Source organism: Anneissia japonica, unplaced genomic scaffold (assembly GCF_011630105.1).
Source record: "Anneissia japonica isolate Jap-2015-1 unplaced genomic scaffold, ASM1163010v1 scaffold3782_len1007564_cov172, whole genome shotgun sequence".
Lineage (NCBI taxonomy): Eukaryota > Metazoa > Echinodermata > Crinoidea > Comatulida > Comatulidae > Anneissia > Anneissia japonica.
Window position 1 is genome coordinate 749,793 of NW_022716546.1, and position 27,774 is coordinate 777,566.

At 36.5% G+C, this 27,774-nt stretch overlaps 4 protein-coding genes across 4 annotated transcripts in view; 3 read left to right on the top strand and 1 right to left on the bottom strand.

The window, feature by feature from the left end:
* The window catches only part of LOC117109733 (forkhead box protein J1-B-like), a 6,240-nt gene extending 1,378 nt beyond the window's left edge, over window positions 1-4,862 (top strand). Inside the window, exon 2 of the mRNA XM_033252133.1 lies at window positions 3,304-4,862. Coding sequence (XP_033108024.1) covers window positions 3,304-4,107 — 804 coding nt within the window. The 3' untranslated portion in view covers window positions 4,108-4,862. The remainder of the gene's footprint in view (window positions 1-3,303) is intronic.
* Window positions 4,863-7,009: 2,147 nt separating this feature from the next.
* LOC117109725 (WW domain-binding protein 11-like) lies at window positions 7,010-15,240 on the bottom strand. Its single transcript, XM_033252113.1, has 10 exons — window positions 15,045-15,240; window positions 14,512-14,543; window positions 14,233-14,326; window positions 13,588-13,685; window positions 12,698-12,785; window positions 12,473-12,535; window positions 12,008-12,092; window positions 11,261-11,457; window positions 10,657-10,776; window positions 7,010-10,201 (listed from the first exon to the last, which is right to left on the bottom strand). Exons 1-10 carry the CDS (start codon window positions 15,106-15,108, stop codon window positions 9,273-9,275), a joined length of 1,770 nt encoding a protein of 589 aa, XP_033108004.1. The 5' UTR covers window positions 15,109-15,240; the 3' UTR covers window positions 7,010-9,272.
* A 105-nt stretch (window positions 15,241-15,345) lies between these two features.
* On the top strand, window positions 15,346-19,674 carry LOC117109754 (N-sulphoglucosamine sulphohydrolase-like). Its single transcript, XM_033252166.1, has 5 exons — window positions 15,346-15,536; window positions 16,235-16,501; window positions 17,014-17,164; window positions 17,757-17,995; window positions 18,770-19,674. The coding sequence occupies exons 1-5, from the start codon at window positions 15,452-15,454 to the stop codon at window positions 19,552-19,554; spliced, it is 1,527 nt and encodes a 508-aa protein (XP_033108057.1). The 5' UTR covers window positions 15,346-15,451; the 3' UTR covers window positions 19,555-19,674.
* A 5,490-nt stretch (window positions 19,675-25,164) lies between these two features.
* LOC117109721 lies at window positions 25,165-27,289 on the top strand. Its single transcript, XM_033252109.1, has 3 exons — window positions 25,165-25,545; window positions 25,995-26,237; window positions 27,041-27,289. The coding sequence occupies exons 1-3, from the start codon at window positions 25,165-25,167 to the stop codon at window positions 27,287-27,289; spliced, it is 873 nt and encodes a 290-aa protein (XP_033108000.1).
* Window positions 27,290-27,774: the final 485 nt, after the last annotated feature.

The following is a 27,774-nucleotide window of genomic DNA, read 5'->3' on the forward strand; positions in this document are numbered from 1 at the left end:
AAAATATTGCTTCTTAGATTCCCGAATACACGTTAACCGTGACAGATATGTTAAAGTATATCTCTTGAACGCAGTATTTAAGAAGTGAGATAATACCATAATAAACAAAACGAAACTTTTAATGTCGATTACGATTTCTTGCCTTAATTAAAATTACCGGATTGTTTTAACAACAGATAGTTTTATTTTAAATAGGCTTACATCAACAATTCTGCATGCACCAGGAAAGGGGATGCTGGCATGGTTTTTTTTTGCTTCGAAGTTTTCGATTGGGGTAGCGACTGGGGGGCGCGACTGGGGGGAGGGCCCCCAGTCGCAACAGAGGCGTATCCACCTTGGATACGCCTCTGTTGGAGACTCACTTTAAGTAATAATCAGATATGCCTGCCTCTACTTCAAACGTGACAATATTATAGTGCCTACCAATATTCAAGCTACATTATACCAAATCAAGAGTGAGTCGTTTGTCGTCACAGTAATTACTACACACTAATTGAATATTCTAGCTATTGTTCGTTTTTATTGTTTGTCTATTTACGGAGGCATCTTCAAGGTGCCCTTTATTGATTGCTATCTCCGCGGCACTCGTTCACGTAATCCGGTTGAGTACGATGCTTTAAAAAATGTCGTGAATAATATTCATCAGAAAAAAAATCATGTAAACCCCAGCAAAGTTTCATGCACATTATTCTGAAAAACGTTCAAGTGAACTACAAATGAGGACGTGAAGTAGAACCCTAAGCTGATGTAAACAAATCATGATGATAAATGATGAGATAATGATGATGAAGAGTAGACCTATGACTCATCCTAAATTAATGCTTAACATTTGAGACAAATGTCAAGCTCTACTATGTCTGTAGTCCATGTTGAACATTCCAAAAAAATGATTATGTTGTAATTATGATTCCCCAAAAACATACAGTATGTTGCGGTTGCTCGAGTCCGACAGACCCACAATTTAAAAACTCTAGGTTCAAAACTTTTTTTTGTCAAAATCATCATTAACCAAAACACGCCCAAAAAGTGTTTTATCTGATACTTTTTTCAATAATTATTGTCGTGGTTGAGCAACACAAACATTTTGCCATAAATTTAAAGGCCACTCTGTGGGCCTAAGTTATCAAGTTTCGACAAGTCTAAAATTGTTTAAATAAACGTATAATTGTCAAGCAAAGAATGTTGCAACAGCAAAACTGAATGACGTAAACATTTGTAAAGGTTAAGGAGGGACTTTTTCGATAAGTACAAATGGCGCTGTTACGCGCGATTTGCTGACAAGTGGAGATTATAGTAATCCTTTACTTAGAACTCAGACAAAAGTGTAGTTCCAAACATTCGGCTTTACAAGTCTAATTAAATTTGTTCGCTTTTTTAACCATGTTCATTCAGTTGATTACAGTTTAATGCTATCAGGGAAACACTGAATGAAGCGCGAAAACTCCAACGGTTTTTAAAATTTGAAACTCAATTAATTAAGAAAGACATTCTTTGGAAGCTGTCATTTTATCTGTTACTATAATGTCATAGTTGATGGACATATTTATATTTATCACTGGAGTGACAACTGTGAATCACCAGACTGTTTATAAGCTGTCACTTAATTCGTTACTAAAAAAATGTCGCAGTTGGTGAACTTGTGTGCATTTTTCACAATGCACTCTTGAGTCGTGAGAACTCTGTAATGAAACAAAGTTACACTCTCACTTCGTCCATCCTTAATTGCAATTTTTTATACCATGATGCAACAATAAAAATCGGCAGTACCATTACATTTAATTTTAGGATTAGGCCTAAGCTATTTCATATAATTTTTGTAAATGTATCAATAGCAAATATGCATGAGGTAGGCCTTGCATAACAAGAGACATCCAGTTTCCGCAATGCTTTCCGCAAATTATTTAAATGCAACATAAACTCATGGCCACACGCCTCTTAAAAACATTCTAATATACAGTATAGCGAAATTATATTCAACAGGAAACTGTCATTATTTTATAAGAAAAAACCGGATGCGATCAATTTCTTCTAGTTAGGAATACTAACTAATCGCACCAATGAACGGCATATCGTCTGCAGGTGTTCTCGGGTGTTAAAGAGCAAACAGCAGTCCAGTAAAGTATTGAGAAAAGTGCATACAGTTTTAATATGCTACTTTTATTTAATATGCCTATCATTTATGAATAATAAGAACGTGGGGGTATCAAACCCAGTGAGAGAGACTATGGTAAACACGTAGGCCGAAAGATACAGGCTTGTTCCAGTTCTAAATATAGACATAGCCAATTGAAAAGACCGAGCCACTCAGCAATAAGAGCCGCGAGAGCTGCTTTAACACGAGTTGTTGAACATTTCCCTGCACGATTCATAAAAAGTTATCTTTCATCATTCACTTTTATCGCGTATTATTACTGACACTTCCAATCTTCGATATGAGCAGCTCAGTAAAATGAACTAAAGCTTGGAAGTACGTAAACATAATTCGTAAATCATAATTATATAAGCAGCGAGTATTCACATCTCTCGACGTTTTCTTTATAGTTCTCTCTATCTTAGACCGTATAATATAGGCCTAATTATTTGTTTCAGTCCATATACTTCTGTCTCTACACTTTCCTCGCGTCCTAGCGAAACATTGACTGTTGTTCGCAAGTGTCACCAACGCCCTTCATTCAATCGAATATTCGACGACTTTGTGGTTACCACCTGTTGCGGAAAATATAATATCGATGAGAGTAATATTAACCTACTGATTGTAATTAAAAAAAAATAAACATAACGAGTATTATTGAGTAGAGTTGAATAACTTAGTGGTTAAGATGCTTGCCTACCAATCCCAGGTTCCTGGATTCAATTCCTGTTAGTGTTGCAGAATTTTTTTTTCTCACGACTAAAAAAACTCCGCTCCATAAACCGCATATTGATATTTATTTTGTGTAAAGCATCGTGTGTGTGTATTGGCTTGTGAAAAGCGATTGTCAGCTACAAGTAGGACAGTGATTCGTTATTGACAAGCCTTGGTACATGTGTTGTGTGCCTAAATAAATACCTAAATAAATAAAGAAATATAAAAGAAATGAATAGCGTAATGGACATTCAGTTTAATTTTGTAGATAACATGTAAAAAATATATAACAATAATATGCTTTTTACTACATTTCTATTAATATATTTCATTATTTCAGGTAATAAAGATATATAATATTGATGACAATAACTACAACAGCAACAATAATAACACTTATTCATCTAAATTGATCTTAACTATTTTTAATTAAATTAGCTTATTGTTTTCTTTTGTAGAACTCTATACGTCACAACCTATCACTCAACAAGTGTTTCGTCAAAGTGCCTCGGCGAAAGGACGAACCAGGAAAAGGAGGTTTTTGGAAAATTGACCCCTCTCACGCTGACCTCTTAGAGAGCGGAGTGTTCAAGAAGAGAAGGAATACTTTTAGTGACAGTGGGATATATGATACCGTAAAACGAATCAAAATCGAACCGGGTCTGGAAAATACGCACAACTACTGCAAGCACAACAGAAAACAAGGTTGTCCCAAACGAAGAAATACGGATGAAGGGTATACAAATAAGAGACCATTTTTGATCAATATAAAAACCGAACCATTATCCGATTCCGAGGACATCCTAGCAAGCGGTGGGCTGAAAGGAGACTTTAGCTGGAAGACGTTATTCGATTCTGAGATAAATGTTGACGGAGAGTGCATTAAAACAGATGAGATACTCAGCAGCCGTATGGACAGGGCAGGGTCGCCAATTGAACTAGAGATTGACACCCCACCGTCATCACTTGCAGACATTGATGAATTTGACGCAAATGATGATATTTCTGCCTTAGATCTCTCAATAAAGGGTACAGGAATCCCGAAACCAAACTGGTTTGCTGAAACTATTTCAGAAACAGAACTCAATAAGCTCGAAGAGACGTTGGAAGATTTATTGGACGTCGAATTATCATTTTCCAGGAATTCTTTAACAGGCCAAGAGCCGCATCCTTGGGCTGAGAGTCGCGTTGTAAATGAAGATCCATTTTTATCATTTGAAGACCTCACAAACACAATCACGCCTTTCGGTGATGACTTATAATTGAATATAATTCCTTTAAGAATCATTTATTGTGCATTACGTCAAAAAATTATTCTGATATTAATTACGAAACTATTAATGTTTTGATACCTCACTGCTGGCGTTACATTTTATACGAAAAATAATCAAGTAATTTCATTCGATAAAACATTACGGAACACGTATTTATATAGGGAAATCAATTTTTCATTTGATATAAAGCTGTCGATATTCATGAAGTTATAAATTAATATAAAAATTGCGCAATTCAATTTACGTGTTTAACTAAATAATACAATTTCCATCCAGATGTTTAACAACTTATATATCTTCCTCATTATGACGTCATGATTTGCAAGAAACAATTATGTACTCTAATATTCTATGTCTATTTTTTCAAGAAATAAATTATGAGTTATTCTTTTTATATACCGATATACACATATATCATGTTAAATAATTGTTGTGTGTATGGATTTGATTCGTGGTGTGTTTGTGTGCCGTCTATAATGTATACTATTATAAGAGTGAGAAATCATGCCATTTATAATTATTTACGACACTTTGTAATCACTGATAGAAAAAAAAAGATTATGTTTATTATGGCAATAAGAAGAAACGCAGGCGTTTAGTCCGTCCATAGTTAGTTCCAATGATTGTTATATAGTTTCGACAGGTGATCTGTTCGTGTTTATATGTATTATACACATATTTTATTACTCTGTAAATAACTCTACTTGCGGTATTGAATAAAATCATGTATTTCTGCCAATGAACGTTTAGTGATTTTTTCCCCTTTCTAATTATGTTTGGTATATTTAATAATAACAATAACATATTAGTAATAATTATAATAAAGATAATAAGACATTAGTAATAGTAATATAACGGTAATATAAACGTTGATATTCCAAGCTCTTCACCTTCTTAAATTTGTATTTCAAAAAAAAAAACAAGACACCAACCTCTAAATTATTAACGAACTTCATTTTATTGTGCTTAAAAAATCGGACAATATGTACCGGTAATTAATGATTAAGTCGTCGGCCTAATGCATGCATCGTCTCACATACAATCTTCACTTTACATTCTAAAGCACCATCATCGCCAAAGACCTTCGCACGACAACAATATCTAAGGGCATGGCAAAAGCTAAGCCTGGATTACCGACAGGGATAATACAACATTAACAGGTCGTTGAGATCATCTACACAATGCCACAAGCGCAAGAGAATGAGCGCTTTTCAATGCAAGGCTTTTGTAACTTCTCGTCTGCAATATTGTTCAACGATAATGATCGATTATTTGAAGACATGGTTCGAATTAAAGACGTTCTTTGAGTCTCAAGAACCGAGTTCACCAATATTCCTTTTGGGCTTACATGCATCATCATGATTGTTTTAAGTTTAACAAGGCCTATACTCTCTGGTATCAGTTAAAATGTGGCAATTATCCTGTATGTGTTTGAACCACACCCCGACCCAAAGGTGGCGCCAGCGGGGGGGCCCCATCGGTGGGGGATTCCCTCCCACAAACCGCCCCCCTGTATATGTATTTTCTACATATTACACACCAAAATCCATTACATAATAATAATAATAATAATAATAATAATAATAATAATAATAATAATAATAATAATAATAATAATAATAATAATATGTCGTTCTTATATAGCGCTTCATGCCTTTACAAGGCCTCTAAGCGCAAGAATGAAAACAAAAATCCCTGGTAGGGTTCACGGGCAGAGTTTTTATGGTTCAAAATGAGTGTTTAAACCACATTATGGGATTGGCAATCAAAACAACGTTATTTGGATAGGCAAATTATTATTATTTTTTTTATTTTTGATCCGACGACCTAGCAGTGCATCGGACGACAGAGGGTCCAGCCCTGTCCGATGGGGGAAATTCCCACTGTCTCCAACACTTCCCCACCCCATTATTTTAAATACTGTATTTAAAAATCTATTTGTTCCAGAGTTGTTTGTCAAACACATATTTGAAAATTTGATAATGTGGACAGAGTCTGGTTGACAGTTAAATAGTGATTCGTCTGAAATCAATCGATATACTAATTTGAACTACCTCAAATTTAAACGTAAACAAACGACGGCTACTTGCTCATTAAAACACAAATAAAATGGTTTCATGAATGGTAATTAACGGCTTCAGTCAACGTCACGTGTACATTGTGTTACCTTATAGAGTATTTTCATATAATACTCTTCATATTCGTTCATAGGGAGTGCATGATAGCAACTAGGAACTAGCACGTGTAGATGATGCATATGACAAACTCCGCGTTGGCTAATATCATTACTGTACAACATTAAACAATCAAAATTAATTGCTACTTGCATTGTAATCAATGGATGTTACTGGAAGTTACGTGTGTAGATCATGTGTTGTTATCTCATGATTAATATTTTGTTACATATAGTACATTATAAAATCAGTGAGCGTGTTCACATCAAAAAGCAGCATAAACATCAGGGACATGCAATACCCCTGGAAAGACGGTTCTACTATATTTGAGGGGTGTTCTTGTTTTTAAAAAAATGGCAAGAGTCGGTTAGTCGAAGAAGCTACATGCACTCAATCCACAACAATGTAAATTGGGTTTTTTTTGTATTGAATCGATGGATGTATCTATAGTAAGATGTATCTACAGTATAATGTGCATCGTGGTTTCCATGAAATCGCTACACGCTATCACCGAGTTCTTTCAGCAACGCTGATAGGTCTAATATGGGAGCCTTCCCGATTGCGTCGGGGAATGCTGCTCCTCAGTGTGATGATTGTCCTGCGATTTTATGGAAACCAAGCTTAACACTGAAGCCTATGCGCTGAATCGTAGAAAATTGTATTATGAAGAGCCATGAGGGAGTCCCCGAAAATAATCACAAATAATACACATTGTGTTCGTCTACCAAGTCATTAAACCCACTTTCTTTATTGCTCTAAATTATACAATCCATTTAACAATCAATACAACATTAAATTGTTCGAACAACTTAATGATTTTTTTTAAATATAATTAATAACACACAGTACATTTATCGATATATAAATATCTAATCACGAACCAGCTGATGGCTTATGAAAATTTTCGTCATGTTAAGGATGTGTGATCCTGGCAGGGCTAGCAACAGAGGGCGGTGTTCACACGATGTCTCATAAAAACTGAGATTATCTCAAATACTCTTTATAAAATAAAGTAGATAACACAACGAATGACTGCACAAGTCAAAATCGATTGTTATTGGTTTAAACTCGATAAAATTTATTATTATAACACTAAAATGATATCGTTTGATCATGATTTCCAATCATACCCAAATATCATGTCGGCACACTGTTTAAATATGAATGATTGTCCCATCTTTTATTACTTGAGGTGGGGGGGGGGGGGTCACTGTCTTGTTGGCAGTACACACATCTATTAGAGGCTTTTGATGTAGCTGAAGTTACTAAAAAAAGCAATAATACTGCCTGTTGTGAAATATCCGTACTTATATACTGTCAATGGATAAGATGTCTTAAGATTTATATTTGCATTTTTATCTAGTATTACTGTATTGACTTTGTTGTAACCTCAAGGTAATTATTTCTACATTAGGTAGCATATAAATAAGCTTCAACATTATTAATGTTTTGTAGATGTAATATTCAAAGTACTGTATACTGTACGTCATAAAATATATTTAAAAAAAAATCAATTAAAAATTGTGATCATTTAAATATATAAGAACTTCCAATGATATAGACTGAAAAACTGTGTATTTATTACAATAAAAATCCTTAAATTGACTACCAGCTCCAATTTAATTGCAAAGAATATCAAAGCTAATAACTTGAGCCGGCCACTCATTGTATTGTATGGTGACGGTCACAAGACTGCCATCCAACAAATCCTACTCCGCTCCCTGATGAGAGCACTAGACAGTGTCACGCCGTTTGCTGATTATCGGTGGCATTCTAAACGGACTGTCATTAAAAACGATCCGTTGCACCATATCGTAGGGCTCATGTCCGCCAACGACTGCCGGCGCAGTGAGTGCCTAGCTTAAGGCCAAATAAAATTAATTGTTGGTTTCACGTCTGGGATTTGAAATTATTTTAGGAAATGGTATTTACTATCTGTTTTTACTATCCTATGTACTAGTGGTAAACAGGCTGGTAAATAGTAATACAGTAATATTTTTTTTATAAAGGAAGTCAAATGAATCTTTGTAATGTATTTCTGCCATTTATATTCCCACCTCTTCATAGGCTTGACATCATTCTTTCAGATAGTCATTATTTTTATTGTCCATGGAAAAATGAATGTTTTTTTTTTAGATAGCAAATAGTAAATTTTTCCATGAGGTTCCAAAATTTGATGAGGGTGGGGACGTGTAACTAGAAATTAATTTTATTTGGCCTAATATGCAGTATTATACAAAGTACTAGTATTTAACATTGTTGAATTTTGTTTAGCTCAAAACAAACAGTATATCTTGAAGGTGAGGATAAAGCAACTTAAAATAATGAGTGTTAAAACAGTTAATATTGACTTCATTGGTTCTGTTTATTGATTGTAACCTTGAAGTCCTATTGAAATCTGTGACAAAGAAGTTGAATCACAGGGGTAAACAAGCATTGTCCTTCCTATTGTCCACTAAGGACAATGAACGACAGGCATCCCTTTAAATATTTATTGACTTCACTGTTTTTGTTTATGTTTAGCCTATAACAATTCAATAAGGTGTTACAGTATAACATTGTCATAACAATCTAACTTCTTGAAACCTATACTTGTGATGCTGATTTAGAAGTAGTTCCAAAGCTAGAATTTTTACCATAACCTAGCAGTTCTAAGGTTGGCATTATAACCCTAGGCATAGCATTTCTAAAGCTTGAATTGTGATCTTGGGTCAGGGGGAGTTTAGATCCTATTGTAGGTCTAGCAGTTCTAGGGCTTGATTTGTGATTCTAGGCCTAGAAGGTGTAGGGTTAGAGTTTTGATGCATATCAAACTCACATCAACTGCTAAACAGCCTCCTCAATTGCTGTATTGGTGCTGCAGTTCTGTTGATCATTAACTTTAAAATGTTCCCCACAAATACTGCTGCATGCAGAGAGCTTACTCTGGCAGACAACTTCATATAATGTTGAAAGAAACTCTCTGTGGTGGACAGCAATTCAAAGAAAGTTTTCCATTTCCCTCATGAACTGTTCATAAGCATCATCCTTTGTTGCTGTTGAAACGGTTGGCTTAGGAGCTGGAGCAACAACAATTTCATTACGTTCAGGACCCGATTTGCTAGTCTTTGATTTCGCCTTAGCATCTCTTTTAACTCTGAGAGATGTTGGCATGAACCGTGTTACATCAGCTTGAAGGTTTCTCAATTGCGGCTTCGCTTCAATAGTCGCAGACTGAATAGGCATCTTTTCTAACATTTCCTGTCTTGTAGGCAATTTATGAATACTAGGAGGCGCACTCAGTACATTGGGGTTCTCCGACACCTGCGGGACAGGTGGTACTACCGGCCTTGTTCCCGGCGGAGGAGGTAACCCACGTGGCGGTCGTAAATTTGATGGGGGAGGAATCCTTGGCATTGCACTGCGCATGAGAGGAGGCATACCCGGAGGAGGGCCTGGTGGTGGCGCAGGCGGGCGACCTGGTGGTGGACCAGGTGGCAACATCCCTGGAGGAAGGGTTCTAAGCGGGGGAGGTCGGTTGAAATTCGGCATTCCCATTCCAGGTGGGAAACCTGGTGGGGGACGAGGAGGCGGTCCTTGAGGAGGATTTGGTGGTGCACCAGGTGGTAGGAACCTAGAAGCCTGGCCTGGCGGTAAACTTGTAGGTGGTCCTGACTTCGGTTGTGATATTTCCGATGTATCCTTACTCTCTTGTTTGTCTTCAAAGTTATTTTCATCTCTCTCCTGTAAACCTTGTTCATTGTTGCCTTCATCATCACTCATATTGTCCTCCACATCATCATGTGGTAGTGGGTCCCTCAATTGTCCAGCAAGCTTTAACATTTTAGCCTGTAACGCTGTCATTCCTTTCGGTATTCTCAACTGCTCGCTCTTATTATCCTCATCAGCAAAACGTACGGATCGCTTACCTGAAATAGAACATTGATTGTGTACATAAAAAATACAATATATTCAGGGCCGGATTGCTACAAAACAGCCTCAATCAGCTAGTACCAACTCCTTGGTTAGAGCCAGATTTATCGCAAAACCATAGACCGTACGGTAGGATTATAGCTGAAAGCGTTAAGACCATCTACAGAAAGACCCACTAACTCAATTCAAGTATTTTCAGCTCATTAAATTATACAGATCCATTTTTCTTCTGCTTTTCTCCAAAGTTATTCGATTTATTTTTGTTGTTGTTTCGTCTTGGGTTCTTTTCCCCTCATTTCTCATTTGTTACATGTAAAGCCCAATAGAGGCAATTATAAAATGAGATCTATAAAGCTGAAAATATTACTATGATTATTATAACATACAAGTATATGTTGTTGAATGTTTTTGATAAAAGCAAACATTTTTCTTATCAATTTTGTAGGCCTACCTTGATCTTCGTCGTCTTCTTGTATGTCATGCTCCTCATCTCCATCCTCATCCATTTCGTTTTCATCACCTTCACTATTTTCAGCATCGGGATGTTCACCAATCATCATGTCCTCCACATCTGGAATTCAAATACAAATCATTTCTTTGATCAATAACAGTAACTAATTACTATTACATTAGTGTCTTCATTTGGAAACACTTGGCCGTCATTAACAGATACTAATTGTATCTTTTGAGGAGATGGGTCCTGGTGGTTCATTACCTTTATCTTCAGAAGGAAATTGACAAATTAAAGATGTGATGAAGATGTTTCATAGCAACAGGCTGCCGGGGATAAATGAATTGAGCATGAAGGCTTGTTACAGTCTGTCACCAACTGCTTTCCAATCTGCTGATTGGTTGGTCGAATTTGGGAACCTCTTTGATTGCGAGGGGTACAGCTTTCAGTGTAAAGTTTGCAGTGAACTCAACGTACCAACAGTATACTGATTTTATAGAAAGGAGGCTTAAATCATGATAAAGCCACTGAGATATGCAAATCTTATGCAAATATATTCATAACTTCTCTCATTTATAAAATTAGCATAAAAATAGGAACACACCTTCCTCTGGATGATATGGCTGTTCATCGTCAATATCACTATTGCCCTCATTATCATCAGCATCATCAGAGACACCTGCTTTCTCAAGAACCCACGGCGGTAATCCAGGTGGAGGGCCTGGAGGTCGTTTACCAGGTGGCAATCCAGGAGGTAAACCAGGTGGCGGTCCAGGTACACGCCTTGACGACGCACTTTGCCTAATAATGGTTAAAAACAGAGAGAGAATTGATAATAATGGAGCAATAGTAGTGATGTAGAAGAGAGCTGGCTTGGTGGTTAACATAATTGACGCCAAGCCTCAGCTGTAAAGTTCAAATCATGAAAGAAGCAGATTTTATTCTCACAACTTAAAAAAAAACATGTCACTTCCTAAGACTGATTATGAGACAAAATTTATTAGATATTAAGCAAACCGGGGGCAGATTGTTATAAAACATAAATCAAATGTGAGCTTCCCATCCCAAAACCAACGTACTGACCCCAAATGTTAAACTGAGTAACTAGCATCAGAATGTGTCAGTATTGTACACGTTAGTACAGATAAGCCATAATACTCATAACTTCTGGCAATAATAAGTCGATTCCAGTAAATGACTCATCATTTTAAAGCTTATAATGTGCAGAATATGAATATATTAAAAAGCCACTTTCCATTTTTGGTCACTGATGTTGGTTTTGGAATGGCAAGAGTCCCATATATTTGATACATAGAATGTTGATAGTGTGGACTATAAATTCTATACTTACTCATAAGCAGATGTCTTCTTCAGGATTGATGGCGGCATTGCACCAGGTAGAGGAATATCCTTTGGGAGCGGTATCATAGAAGGGACTGGGGAAAGCAAAAAAAATAAAAACAAAAATAGTTTTAATAGCAAGTGATATTCAAGAAAAACAACTACAAAAGCTAGTAATTGCTTTTTAATTATTAATTCAATTTACTTATTTAATATCTGTTACAAGGTTACCATAGAGGGGGTCTGGTATAGAAGAAAGGCAGTTGCAATGAAAGCACAAATTAAACTTCAATACAAAAACAAGAATCCATTAATGTATTTTTAAAGATAAATATGAAAGGAGTGAAACAGAGATGGAGAATTTGGGAGCAATGCTGTTAGAATGAGACTAAACTACGGTACTTATTATGTTGATTCATGACCACATCCACAATATTAAAATTAATAAACTGTATATCCGCTGATTATAACTTACTTTCCGGAGCATCGGGCAGAGGAATGGAATCCACATTTACTTGCTGTGTTTCACGAATGGATTCTATAAAGAGAGATGAAATCTAGTTATAACCACAAATTAAGAATAAAAAGAAAATCTGAATTACACCTTAAATGGGGAAAAGTTTATAGTTCTAAGTGTTAGGATGTAAAATACTGTCCAATTTGTTTTAATATTAGTAAAACATAATGTTATTTGTTTTACCATAGTATTTAGCGTGCTGTTGGCGTTTCTTGTCGTAGTCCATCTCAGCTCGTTTATAGTCTGCATATCTGTCAGGATCTTCTTTTTGCTGAAGCATAAAAAAGCAAGTGTCGTTTAGTCATGTGATCAAAAACTTTTTCTCGGACATTTTAATTTCCTTAGACAGCTGGTTTAAACGCGAAACATACGTAAGCCTAGGCCTAGATGTCTATGCTTGGTTATAGATACCCAGATTTACACGAGCAGTGCGCCTTTGCCGACAGCGGGGTTGACTGAATGCGGCTTTTCCCTCTTCCTTTGGGAGTGAAATACAGAGGATTTTTACAACAATTTCCCAGCCATGTTCCATGAAACAGATTAACACTATGAATATCTGATTCATTTGCATACCGCCTACCCTGAATTCTCTTTCTTAAAGAAGGCTGATAGCAAAGAAAATCTTCGCCAACTTGGTTAGTCTAGCCGCCATTGTCTAAGGTTTTCGTGACTTTGTGGGTGGGGCTTCGTGTCCTTGTCAACATGTCAATTATATTTAATACAATATCTGTGAGGGGTTTGTGAGATCCATGAAAGGAAACCAATGAACCATTCCGCTAAGCCCCGCCCCTTGGATATTGTTGCTAAGTTCCTACAAAACAACATTGTTAAAACATATGCAAACATGCGCGTTTGTGGGACAACACCTGGCTTATTAGCATATGCGTATTTCTGGCTCTGTTCTGATTGGCCAGTTGTTAAGTTTGATTGACACTCCGGAAAGCTCCATTAAAGAAATGTAATCAACTTAAGAATTTAAATCTTAGTTTGTCTCAAGCATATTTTTTAGTTAAAACAAGGTGCTATCTGTTTTGTTTGTATTTTCCTAATTTTCTTTAATTGCAATAACTTACATAGAGTTTCAGTACTCTGTCCAGTGTCTCCTTCAACTTTTTGCGTTTGTCTTTGATAACTTTCTCTCCAAGATGGCTACATGTTTCAGGATTTAATTCTAGTGACAGAAGACAACATGAAATGAGGAACATTAAGAACACAAAGCGATGCCAAGCCTAATAAACATATAAGAACAGTGGTGGTGAAATCTGGCATCAGAGGAACCCCGTCGGGAAGCCATTAACTGTAGTCAGTGAAGTTCCGTTGGGAACACTGCATGAAAAGCTATACAGTGTCCGAGTGCCATTTCTGGCCATTTAAATGTACCCATTTTTAAGCGTGTTGTGTATATGTTCACTACACTGTCGCTGTGATCCACTACAGTTATTATGTTGCTTAGATTTGACTGACAAAACGTCAGCAAAAGGTGTCGGTGACAGTTTGTAGAGACTTACGAAAACAAAGCTTTACAACCACGTGGCTTTTAAAATAGGCAATGACTATAAAATAATTGTTACACCACTCTTAAAACCAATTCCTAATTCTGATTGGATGTATTGTATGTATGCATTGGGTTAGGACAAGAACATCCAATCAGGAATTGGTTTAAATTAAGACTGGTGTAACTATAGCCGCTGTCTTTAAGGTATATGATGTACACCTACCAAGCTCATCCAACTCCTCCATGTCCTGGATGATCTGTATGGGATCTTTCATCTTCAAAACGTGCGCACGCACCATCATTCTCTGTTTCTTGTTCTATATAAATTTGTGACAACTCTCTCATTAATGGTGGGTTTAAATATTCATATTTAACAAAATGTTACACAATTGTTACTTATTTTGTTATCATTACTTTTATTCTTTTGCCACAAAAAGATACATTCAAGTTACAAGCAATACCTAGATAAAATAACAATTAGTAACACAATTACTTATTTTACCTTCTTTAGTTCTCTCTTTCTTGCTTCTTTTCCTAAATTTGAAAACAAGTGCAAAAATAAATTGAAGATACCGTACACTTATATAACAAGAAATTATGTGGATGTGAGGAACATATATTAGAAGCTATAGTTCTAATACATATGAGTCAATTACAGTATTTTGATGGAACATACCTTAGTTTTGGCTTGCTATCACACATCATGTATTGTCACATTTGCTTTTAACTTAATTTAAAATATACAGTATAGTGATGCAGACAATTTATTAGCACATAAAAAAGTATAACCTAAAAAATAAAAAAAAATTACATCTACCTAGGCCTAGTCCTATCTCTTAATTGATGGCCTAGTCTATGAATATGTGTGATACTAGTCTCATTAACCTTGGGGGAATCAAGTCCTAGGCTAGGCCTAGACCAATGGGGCCCAGGCTACCGCCGGAACAGGCCTCCCGGCTCCCTTGCTTGCTCTAGCCTAGCTCTTTCATAAATGTATTTGGCCTACGCTACGCTGTTGCTTTAGTAAGTACTTACGAGCTTGGTCAGTGGGGTTCATAAATTTACCACTTTTAGTGGTATTTATCGACCTCCTCCCCATCTTGAAAAGTTAGCTTCTTGACCGTATCCGCTATATTTTAATGTCAATTCTAGGAGGCTAGTTTTTAACCTTAGCCCAGGCCTGGAAAAACGCGACGATGGAGAATGATGCGTTGCCAGACGGTGTATAATATTACGCCCAAATGAACTTTTGCGAGGGAGCCAGTCGAGCGTAAGCTAGTTCGAGCGGATGAATTCGAGGCACATGGTGTGGAGTGTGTGTTAAAACATGGTTAAAAGTAGTATCCACTCGAATTGCATTCGCTCGAACTGTCATTCGCTCGAACTGAAATTTGCTCGATTAAAAGTAAACAAAATCGTCAAGTGTGATAAATTGTTTGACTATGAAATCACGTATTTCACTATTTTCGTGTGTTTTGTTACTTCATATATATGAAGTTTATTCTGTAAACGTGCTTGTTATTGTGGGTAAGTCATGGAAAATATATTCCAAGCAGCCGATCCAGAGAAAACATTAGACACACAGGGCCTAGGCGCCTAGCTAGGAGGATAGGGTAAAGAGAGTAGAGAGGCTCCAGGCCTGTGCCTATCGGCCAGACGAGCCAGCCCTAGCCTAGCCTGGGTTTAATAAACTAGGGAGATGTGTATAAGAGACAGATTCCGCGCTGTATTGTTGTTTTATTCTTTACTGATTCATGATTATGCTTTAATTGTTTTGTGTATTATTTGGTTAATAGCAACGATTTCTACCGCCACCAAAGAGGCTACAGTATGTATTCACCGATGTCACTGTCTGGGTGTCTATTCCAGTTTGTTTTTATATCTAGTATCTTTGTTGAGAATTGATAATAAAATACGCGACGACTTGATAACGAAAGTTTGGCACAAGTTTTTTTAGATCCATGGACATCTCTGGATCTACCCCTGAGAAAGGTAGACTGGGGGTAGCTCTGGCACCTTGTCCCTTTCCCCCACTGGTGACGCCTCCCCCTACTGGCGCTACCCTTGTTTAACAGGCATAATCCTAGGCCAATATTCCAAATGATAAAATTAAAATTATGGGTGTTGATTTTACTTTTATACATATACCAGTCAAACACAGCTTAATTCTCAGCTTTACATGCTGCATTCGTTGAAAAAAAAAATTTCTAACTTTAATTTTTTAGCTGATGATGGTGGCTTTGAGAGCCAAGTGTACAACAACACAATTTCCAAGATGCCCCACCTCACTGAGCTGTCAAAAAGAAGCCTTGTTTTCAAAAATGCGTTCACCTCGGTGAGTAGCTGTTCACCAAGCCGGTCATCCATTCTTACTGGACTACCCCAGCATCAGAACGGGATGTATGGCCTTCATCAGGACGTCCATCATTTCAACACATTTGATCAGGTTAAGAGTCTCCCGTATATACTGAAGCAAAATAACATAGTACGCGGTAAGTTTCTTTTTGTTGTTGTCAAGTGCCTCACAAATTATTATTATTAAGTAGCAATATTGGTGACACCTCACCCCCAAATATATGTCCTCCCAAAAATCATGGTAAAGTAGTTAAAAATCACCTTTTTTGTGAGCCAGCGACACCGCACTTAATCATCGATACCCCACTTCACTTTATTGCCCCATCAACTCCTCTCCCTATTTCAGAACTTCCAGATACGCAATTGGTGACGTCAGAGGACATTTGGCTATTTAACAATCAAGGGATTTCTTCTTATTTGCAATTGAATAATAAATTTTGTACCTTTTATTAAAAAAAATTACACACAAGTTTGCAAAATAAATTGGCTATTTTAAAATAATTTTAGGTTTTGCTCAAGTTTCTCTATTTGATATTTTTATCCAATAATTGGTGTTTCATACACGGTTGGATGTGTAATAAATAAAAATCAAGTAATTTGTATTTCATCATAGATTTACTTTCATTCTAACCTTGTTCTCTGGTACTAGGTATAATTGGCAAGAAACATGTGGGCCCAGAGGCAGTATATCCGTTTGATTTTGCACAAACAGAAGAGAACAATTCAATTCTACAAGTTGGAAGAAACATCACTAGGATCAAAGAACTGGTAAAACAGTTTTTCGATTTCACTGGGTCATCGTAAGAAATATTTTATTTATTTAATATAACTTAAAATAATTAATGTTCTTCTTTGCCAATACCACTCTACATCATGATTAGCTAATATACGTACAGTAATAATAGTCGTCATTATTTCATTTCAACAACATTTATTCAAATCAGTAATAACAATATAACAAATAAATCATTAATCAATTCAGTATAACAATATAAAGTGCAATCAATAATCAATAGTAAATATATAGTTCAAATAAATGGTAATGGATAATTAAATCAATCAATCAATCAATCAATAATAGCAGAACAATATAGTTTCATATATATGAATATTGACAAATTAGTTTGAATAATAATATTAATATAATAATAATAATAATAATAATAATAATAATAATAATAAATAATAACAATAATTCAAATGAAAATTCACATGTAAGGATGTCTGGATCATTTGCTGTTTTTCATCCATGTCATGTGTTTATTGTTGTGTGTGTGTCAAACATATATAAGAATTCAGGTGCTAGAACTATAAATAAAGCATAAGAGCCGAAGAAAATACTTGTGCCCTTAGATCATGATTATATATTTCTGCTGTAACCTTTTTCTACAGACCTTTCTTTCTCTACATTGGCTTCCACGACCCACATCGCTGCGGTCACACTCATCCAGAATACGGTCAATTCTGCGAGAAGTTTGGCACTGGAGAAAAAGGTATGGGTCTGATACCGGATTGGAAACCAGTCGTGTATGATCCGTGGACGATAGAAGTGCCTTATTTCATTCAGGATACTATTGAAACACGGAATGACCTGGCTGCACAGTATCAGACAATTAGTAGACTGGATCAAGGTAGGAATTAGCCTGGGTTCCAGGCCCTAAATTTGGGTTACTCACTTTTTAATGCACTTAGTGCACACCATACCAATTTACTTAGTGTCCCATACTTGATTTTTTTTTTTTGATTATTCTGTCTAAAATTAATTTACTCACTGGGGGCGCTATTCAAAAATAATAAGAGACTTACTGTGGCAAGTCTAGGTAGAAATATGAAGACTGGCTTATATATCACAGGTGGATTCGAGGGCATCTCGTCTGACCACTTCCCTAAATTTTTGAATTGTAAAATAAAGTCTAAAGAGTGCCATTTCCTTGTTCAAAATTGCATACATTGTGTAATGTACCTTGGTTTCCAAGACTTCCCTAATGAAATTTGTTGACAAGTTTCCTAATGATAGCTTTAGCACATTGGTACTTAAAATCAGCGGTGGCGCCAGAAATTTGATGACAAGTGGTCTGAACCAAGGGGTCGACTGGAGCCTTGGTTGACAGCCCGGAATAAAAAATTTCTGGTAGGGTTCTCGGGGAGAGTTTTTAGGGCTTAGTACAGTCCAAAGTGTGCTTTAAGACCACGATATTATAGGCATTAGCAATCAAAATAGCCTTACTTTGGATAGGCAATTATTATAATTTTTATGTCAGATGACAGGGAGGTCCAGGCCTGTCAGGGCGTGCTAATTCTCCCTGCCCCCCCTTGCTGGCACCACCTCTGCTTAAAATTCTCAGACCATTTTTTTTTTAAGTCACTATTGCTTATTTTGAAATTTGAATATTGTTATGTTCCAGGCATTGGAATTGTGTTGAATGAACTGAAAGAGGCTGGTCATGATAAAGACACTCTGATCCTCTACACCTCTGATAATGGCATCCCGTTCCCAAGCGGCCGCACCAACTTCTACGAACCAGGAATGGCTGAGCCCATGCTGCTATCTTCACCATACCACACAAAACGCAATGGTCAAGTCAGCGAAGCAATGGTCAGTCTACTGGACATCACTCCAACTGTACTTGATTGGTTCAGCATAACCTACCCAAAATACAGTATTTTTAGCAAAAATGAAACAGTAAAATTAACAGGAAAATCTTTATTGTCAGTGTTAGACAAAGAACCTGTTGCGAATTTTAGCGAAGTTTATTTGAGTCATAATATTCATGAGGTCACAATGTACTATCCAATGAGAAGCATTCGTACTGAACAATTCAAGTTGATCCACAATTTAAACTATAAGATGCCGTTTCCAATCGATCAGGACTTTTTTCTTGCGCCAACATTTCAAGATTTACTGAATCGCACTCGCAACCATGAACCGACATATTGGTACAAGAAACTGGTAGACTATTACTACCGCAGTGAATGGGAGCTCTTTGATATTAAGAATGATCCGGAAGAGTTAACAAATCTTGTGAGCAAACCCGAGTATTCTACCATTTTAGAATCATTAAAAAAGAAGCTTGTATCCTGGCAACACAAAACACATGACCCTTGGATATGTGCGCCTCAAGGTGTGTTGGAGGACAAAGGCATGTACAAAGATAACCCGCAATGCTTTTCAATGGATAATTGTCTTTAAGTTTTGTAATTCTGATGTAAATTATATTTTTTGGCATTTGTTAGCTGTAGCTCAGTTCTGTCATATGCTGAGCTAAGAAGGCAGAGATTCAAGGCTGTGGACAATGGAACTGCCTTCTGAAACTTGAAGAGAATAACTAAGCGACCGGTATAAATGACACTCTCTGATTTTGCTCCCATTTGGTATGGAGTTCAAGGATCCATCCGAGGGCATCTCCTTTTTATTTTGTTTATCAATGACCTTCCTAATTATATCACACAGTCCAAAGTTTCAGTCTATGCTGACGACACTGCTTTATTTTTTTCATCCAAAATGTAATTGACATTCAGAACACTCTTTTTCATGACCTACCTAATGTTGCTAATTGGTAAATAAAAAACACTCACTTTAAAATGTAAAAATGTAAGCAAACCTAAAGCAATCTTATTTGGATCCTCTAGGAAACTCAAAGAAACAGACAAAATTGAAATTCACATAGGTAACTCTCCCATTCAGACAGTTAACTGTATAAAATATCTTGGTGTCTGGCTTGACCCTCATTTATCATGGACACTTCATGTGATAAGACTATACAGTAGAACCTCGTTTTTACGTACCCCAGTTATACGAACCCTCGGTTTTACGTACGCCTCGTATCGACGATGACGTCATCAAAAACCCCGAAAATATTCAAAACAAATGGCCCTTTTCAGAGCAACCATAAGTAAATCACTATAACAATACACGAACCATAATGCAACGTATTTTCATTAAACAGCAATGTTGATCGAGTCTAATACCAGGTTGTTATAATCTAAAACCACGTAAACTGAGTGGGATGAACAACTACCAATGGTGCTCAAAATAATTGCTTTCCTCCTCAGCTTCGTGTGGCAAACCATGGGAAAACTTGTCTGGTCTAATTTTCTACACGAAGCTGGGTAGGCATAGTTTCGTACACGAACGCTAATTGGATGGCTCGCCCAGTGCAGTGCACATGGTTTTGTTGTTTCACATACATGAAAGCTAATTGGTTGGCTTGCCCAGTGCACATGGGTTTACAACAGGCCCAGACAACACCACAGCTCTGTTGTTTAGAATAGGCATGAAGGGGAATCCCCAAGTTATACCTTTGTCGTATAGGTAATCTTACAATATTTTCATGTTCTTTAATTAAATAAAAGACATAAAGTGATGAATAATACACTAGACACATGGTTTTATTTGAACACTTTATTATGACATCGTAAACTGATGAATAAAAACACTAAACACATTTTTATTCGTAGGCCTAGAGGCTAGGTCTAGCCTAGCTAGGTAACATCGTTCGTTCATACATACGTATATTGAGCTTTACGTACATATTAGGTCAAAGGTTACCACAAATTTAACCCAACCTCTATTTTACGAATCCCCAGATTTACGTACGCCCTTTCATGACACTGTAGGATGTCACTATCTTTACAAAAGTCTTATTCTTTCAATTTGATAAAGTTTTGTAACCTACGTTACCAGGATTACTCATTTAATAAACATTATCAATTGCTCAATGCAATTTTTTGTTAGAAAGTTCTAAAACTTAAAGTTATTTATAATAGTTTTATGCCCTCTATATTTCATTAATACAGTATGGATTAATATTCCAAAACGTAACATAGGTTACTGTAACATAAATTACCTTTCTAATTACAAATTCTAATTAAACATGATGATTTACTGACGCTGTATCCATGCTTATTACTTAACTACTTCTCACATTTAGTTTGGTAAGAAATCATGTTTCACTGCTTAAAAGCGACAATCAAAATTTCAAGTTTAAGACCATATTTTGCAATATGTTTTTCCTGGCAATTATGATTATGTAACATAAATTACATGCATTTGGCGACACGGATAAACTGTACCATAACCATACTAAACCCACCTCGATTGTGACTGGTATTCACAACACCAATCCTATTTGAAGTACTATACATGAAGAATGGAAAGTTGCTTTATGTTTTTAAATCCTAAAACCATACTCATACATTGTATTGTATTCATTGTAATGTATTGATACAGTGCTTTGTACTCGGGAAAGACAATGGTCAGGCCTGGACACATTATTTTATTTCCCATACAGTTGCGGCAGAAATTATACTAAATCCTTTCCGAGCCCCTAGGGCTCATAGGGCTGGAGCTTATCCCCAGTTATGTAGTGTGAAGCGGATGAGAGTTGTACTCCCCCTGAACGGGACACTAGTCCGTCGCAGGTTAGTCCCCAGCAGTTTGCAGGTACCCATTGATACAGCTGGGTGGACAGAAGCAATGTAGCTGCATAGAGAAAATTTTCTCTATGGTAGCTGTAAGTGCCTTGCCTAAAAGGACACAAGCGAATCTGCACAGCACTAGGGCTCATAGGGCTGGAGCTTATCCCCAGTTATGTAGTGTGAAGCGGATGAGAGTTGTACTCCCCCTGAACGGGACACTAGTCCGTCGCAGGTTAGTCCCCAGCAGTTTGCTGGTACCCATTGATACAGCTGGGTGGACTGAAGCAATGTAGCTGTAAGTGCCTTGCCTAAGGACACAAGCGAATCTGCACAGCAGAGACTTGAAACCATGACCTTACGATTGAAAGCCCAAATCTCAAAATTATAAAGGGTGCTGTTTTAGGAGAACTGATATGCATGAATATGCATACAGACTCCCCCTCGTTAAACAGTCAGTGGCGTATTGAGTTTTATGCGGGGATGAACGCTATGGAGTCACTAGGCCAAAAAACCTTGGTAGTCAAGGCAGTGTAAAAATTTTAGTACTAGATTAGACACATTCTATGTAGGCCTACAGCATGGTCTTCGAAAGTATAAAAAAACAGAGTAGGCTAAAAATATTGAATCTGGCACCATATTTGAGTAGATCTAGGCCTACAATTAGGCTTATGCAGTACGACGTGTGTGTTGTAGCAATTGTATACTCCCTATTACTTAGTAGTACTGATTCTGAAGGACATTTAGAAATGCTCGGAAACAAATTACTAGTACTTCGGACACAGTTAACTTACAATTTTACATTTAAAAGTTTTTTTTATGAGAAAAAATCCCTATTTATTAACAGACAGTGAACATTTCTGTATTCCTTTGCATGATTCATTGGTTGGTAACATTTAAGGATTTTTGTAGAACCGACTGTAAATCAATGAAAGCTATTTTTACTTCCATCTAATTTTGATTGTTTTAAATATAAAGCTATTCAATATTTAATTTGGTAGACACAGCCTAAACAGTACGTCATATCATGTGTATAGAATATTGTAAAATTATTGTTTATAATATACCTGCTTGCTATAACAATCTATGCCTTTATTCATATTGAATATGAAAGAAATGTTTGTAAGAAGTCAACATTAAAACAATACACAGAATTGTACCTGTGTGTCCGAGCATTTCTAAACTTTTATCCTTTAGAATCAGTAGTATAGCAGTTAAATATTGCTATACTTTACACTACTCGAATAATCGACCAGAAATTCAACACTGCCTTTTTATACTTTCAAAGACCATGTTGTACGTAAACACTGCCTAGGAAAAGGTATATTGTAATTACAGTAATAGTCAATTAAGGTAGTTCACTCTGTATCAACTGTATACACTTTCTTCTCGACCGACACCAAGAGATTTTGGCCTAACCTAACCATCGAGGAATTAGTTTAGTTTCGAAACTAACTCCTCCATGCCCTAACAACGGTGTAGCTTTCATATTCCACACGTAGCGAACAACACACCACTTTTGCGACTCGCGAGAAGAAGTGTCAAGTATGCATGCATTATTCATGTTATCGGTTCACCTAAATAACCTTAAATAGTGCCCTCTATAATTTCTGCTGGAACTGTATGGGAAAAAAAATAATGCGGCCTGGGCAGCAATTGAAAACATGTCTGCTCTAAACAACTGCAAGATTTTTTCATCAATATTCTTGAAAATGATCAAAGTGATCAACCTGTAAACAAACATAATAGTATTAAATAACAAAATATGACAATTTGTAGTAGTATGCATTATAAAATACTGAATAGTAGAAACAATTGGTTAACTAGAATCTCACTCTGGATCCCACAATAAAAATCCCTGGTGAGGAGGGTTTTTGGCTTAGCATTAGTAATAGTATTAGCAATCAAAATATTATTTGTATTAGATTAGATAAAGACCATCCAACTGCTCGTTGTGCAGTTGGATGGTCTAGGCCTGTCCATGGAAGGGAAAAATTTCCCCTGCCCCCACTAGTGCCACCACTATTTCCCAAGGAATTTCAATCTTGAATTTCTAAGTGAATGGTGGTAAAATACAAATACTGTATTAGTCATACTGTCCTCTATATGGAATAAATAGATACTCTACAAAATGGAAGCTACACGAGTCTCGTGTTTTAGGTAGTCTCAATAAAGTCTCAATAAATAGGCCTAATGTATAATGTCATACAAGAGCGAGGTTGAAAATTGGGCTTTGTATGTAGAAAGGCTGGTTAACACATTAAGACATATGGTTTATTGAAAAATCTGGTAGCTCCAGGTAAGTCGGTAGACAACCAGTTCCAGGATTTAGAGGACTGATTGAAAAAACATCTTAGTCCCAAGCTGCTAGTAATAGCAGAGTGGTTGGGGATTCATAAGTGTGAACAACACGAGGGAGAAAACATTTAATCATATCTCGTCGAGTTGAGGCGCCTTTCAAAACATTGTGATTTTGGGGATTGTCTTGTTTTTGTGTTATTCGATCAGGAAGCATACAAAAACGATTGTTGGCAGAAGAGAAGCTTACGTAAATGAAAGCATTTTATTGGCTGTTGCTATGGAAACAGCACCCAAAGATGCTTCACAATTACAACAATTTAAAGTCAGACTCCGGAGGAAAAACATTTTTTGATATGTTGTAGATCTGATTTTTCTAAGACAGAAAAAAGTTGTTTGACGAAGAACTGGGACTCTAGGACTTGACTTAGTTGTTAAAACTTTGACTACCTTATTTTTGAAAAATAAAGTTGCAACTAGGACTAAATGAAGTTCTAGTCCAAAGTTCGACTAAAGTTCGTTTTACGGGCGCAAGTATCTTATTTCCTTCAATAATTGCCTTTAGACCTGCAGGCGTCAGGATAATGGTGCTTTTGATCTCTACATTCTGTAGGGGTCTCATAATTTGACTATAATTAAATAATTTGTTAGACAAACTTACCACAGCGCAATGTTAGTACAGCAACTGCTACCACTCCAACAAATATTGCTACGGTTAGAAAATTACACATTATAAAAAAACAATGACACAAGAGAAGACTTAAATAAATAAAGCAATAGTAGATATTATTGCACTGTTAATTAATTACATTCTAATTGTCACCAAGCACTGTAACTTACTTTTATAGAAAATTAATTAACAAAACACATACTACAATCAAGTATATGTTAGTTCAAATTCAAACATCAAAGTAAAAGCACATAACATGGCTTAAATGCAAGAACAGAGATGATCAACTGAAAATGAAAGGTATTTCTATGAAGTCATGTACAAAATAGAGTAAACATAAACATTGATGATATTTTGGTTAATTTATGAGGTGGGAATAAGTTTACAACCCTTGACCTTGCCCAAGCATATAATCAAATGGAGTTAGCAGATGAAGCTAAGAAAGTCCTAACTATAATAACGGAAAAAGGTTTTCACCAAATGAATCGATTACCTTTTGGTATCACAACAGCACCCGCCATTTGGCAAAATGTTTTGTTGAATGTATTGCAGGGATTGAATGGCGTACAGGTATATCTTGACGATGATATTATTACGGGCAAAGATGACCAAGAGCACATAAATAATTTGAAGGGAGTATTGAGTAGGTTAGAGGAGTATGGGTTGAAACTGCGACGTGATAAATGTGTTTTGATGCAGAAATTTGTAGCTTTTCTATGTCATGTCATAGATAAGGATGGCATACATAAGTGTCCAATTAAGACAGAGCAAATTTTGAACATACCCTTACCAACGGATGTTAGTCAACTCCGATCATACTTGGGTATGGTGAATTATTACCAATCATTTGTGCCTAATATGTCATCCATGCTTAACCCCTTGTATAAGATGTTGCAAAAGGGAGTGAAATTTTAGTGGTCTAAGGCAGCCAAAGATGCCTTTGAAAAATCCAAGTTTGAATTGGCTAATTCTGGGTTTTTGGTGCATTAACAATCCCATTGGCTAATTCTGGGTTTTTGGTGCATTAACAATCCCATGTTACCAATAACAGTAGCAACAGATGCGTCACCATATGGTGTATCAGCCATATTGTCCCATATAATTGATGGCAAGGAGAGGCCAATAAAGATAGCCTCTAGATCTTTGACTGCAGCCGAACAAAACTACCCACAAATAGAGAGGGAGGCATTGGCCATGGTTTATGCGTTAAAAAAGTTCTACCCATATGTGTATGGTAAACATTTCAGGTAACAGATAATAAACCTTTGACTCAAATATTTGGTCCCAAAACAGGGTTACCAGTGTTAGCAGCTGAAAGGATGCAGAGATGGGCTTTGTATATTTCAGGTTTTGATTATGAAATTGTGTTTCGTAACAGTGGAGCTAATGCGAATGTTGATTGCGTTTCAAGGCTGCCAATAGGGTCAGCACCAGAGAATGAGTTAACAGACGTTAATGTTAATTTAATTGAGGCTATGAAAACACTCCCTGTAAATGTAATGGTGTTTTAGCTAAAGTGACACAACACTTAATTGATGGTTGGGTCAACTACAAAAACAATTTAGAACCTTTCTACACACGTAGAAATGAGTTAACTATTGAAATGGGATGTATCCTATGGGGCATTAGAGTAGTGATCCCACCAAAATTACAAACCAAAGTTCTTAATGATTTGCACATTGGACATATGGGAATTGTAAAAATGAAGAGTTTGGCTAGATCTTATTGTTGGTGGCCTGGCATAGATAAACAAGTTGAAGATATTGCAAAAAGCTGTAATGCATGCCAAATTATACCATGGAGGTATTCACTATAATACCTCCATGATTATACAATATAAGCCTCAGATAGCACCTACACACCCACTACCTTCAACTGAAAAGTGGGAGCGAATCCATGTGGATTTCGCAGGTCCCTTTGAGGGACGCATGTTCCTAATTATAGTAGATGCCTATTCAAAGTGGCCTGAAGTGATAATAATGGGTTCAACTACAGCCACTAAAACAATTGAGGAATTGAGGATACTATTTAGTAGGTATGGTCTCCCTAAAATAATTGTATTAAATAACGGGTCACAATTTACTGCAAGTGAGTTTAAAGATTTTGTGACCAGGAATGGTATAATTCATAAGTTCTCTTGTCCTGGTCAACCATCCACAAATGGTCAAGCGGAAAGGTTTGTGCAAACCATGAAACAAGGCATACGTGCATCTAATGATGATGGTTGCACAATTCAAACAAAATTGTTAGCTTGTTAGCTTATCGAAATGTTGAACATGGCTTAACAAAACAGAGTCCTGCACGAGTGTTCATGAGTAGACCATTAAGGTCCAGGTTAGATATGCTAAGACCTAGTATGACTGATCCAGTTCGAGGTAAACTGCATGATCAAATGCAAAAATGTAAATCAAAGATTAGGACATTTGAGGTCGATGACAAAGTGTTTGTTCGAGATTTTAGGGGAAGAGAACCGAATAAGATCAAATGGACAACTAAGAAACTTGGTCCATTGTGTTATGAGGTTAAAGTGAGTGATAAGTAGACACCTAGATCAGATTAAGTCAAGGATTTCAGACCAAGGTACTGATGTTGATAATGTTACTGATGACATAATTGATGAGTTGATTGATAATCATATGGAAATGAATGATGGTGAAGTTGAGTGTAATGAAGGTCAGGGTTTGGAGAAAATCCCTAACCCAAGTGTTGCTATCAGTGAACCAGATATTCATGTAAGACGATCAACACGTGTAAGGAAGACACCAACTAGATATATTGAAGAATGTTGATTTGCATTTTATGTTGAGTTGATAATGCATATAAGGTGCGAGATGATTTGATTACAAAACACAGTAAAGTAGTTGAATTTTGGAGTTCAGTTTTGAGTTTTAATAATATTATATACACGGTATTAATAGTTCATCCAGCCAACATTATATATAGAAAGGGAGAATGTAGGATATTAGTAGTGTACTATATTAGTACTTGCGTAACATTACCTATGGTGCCACTTTACTCATGTCGCGT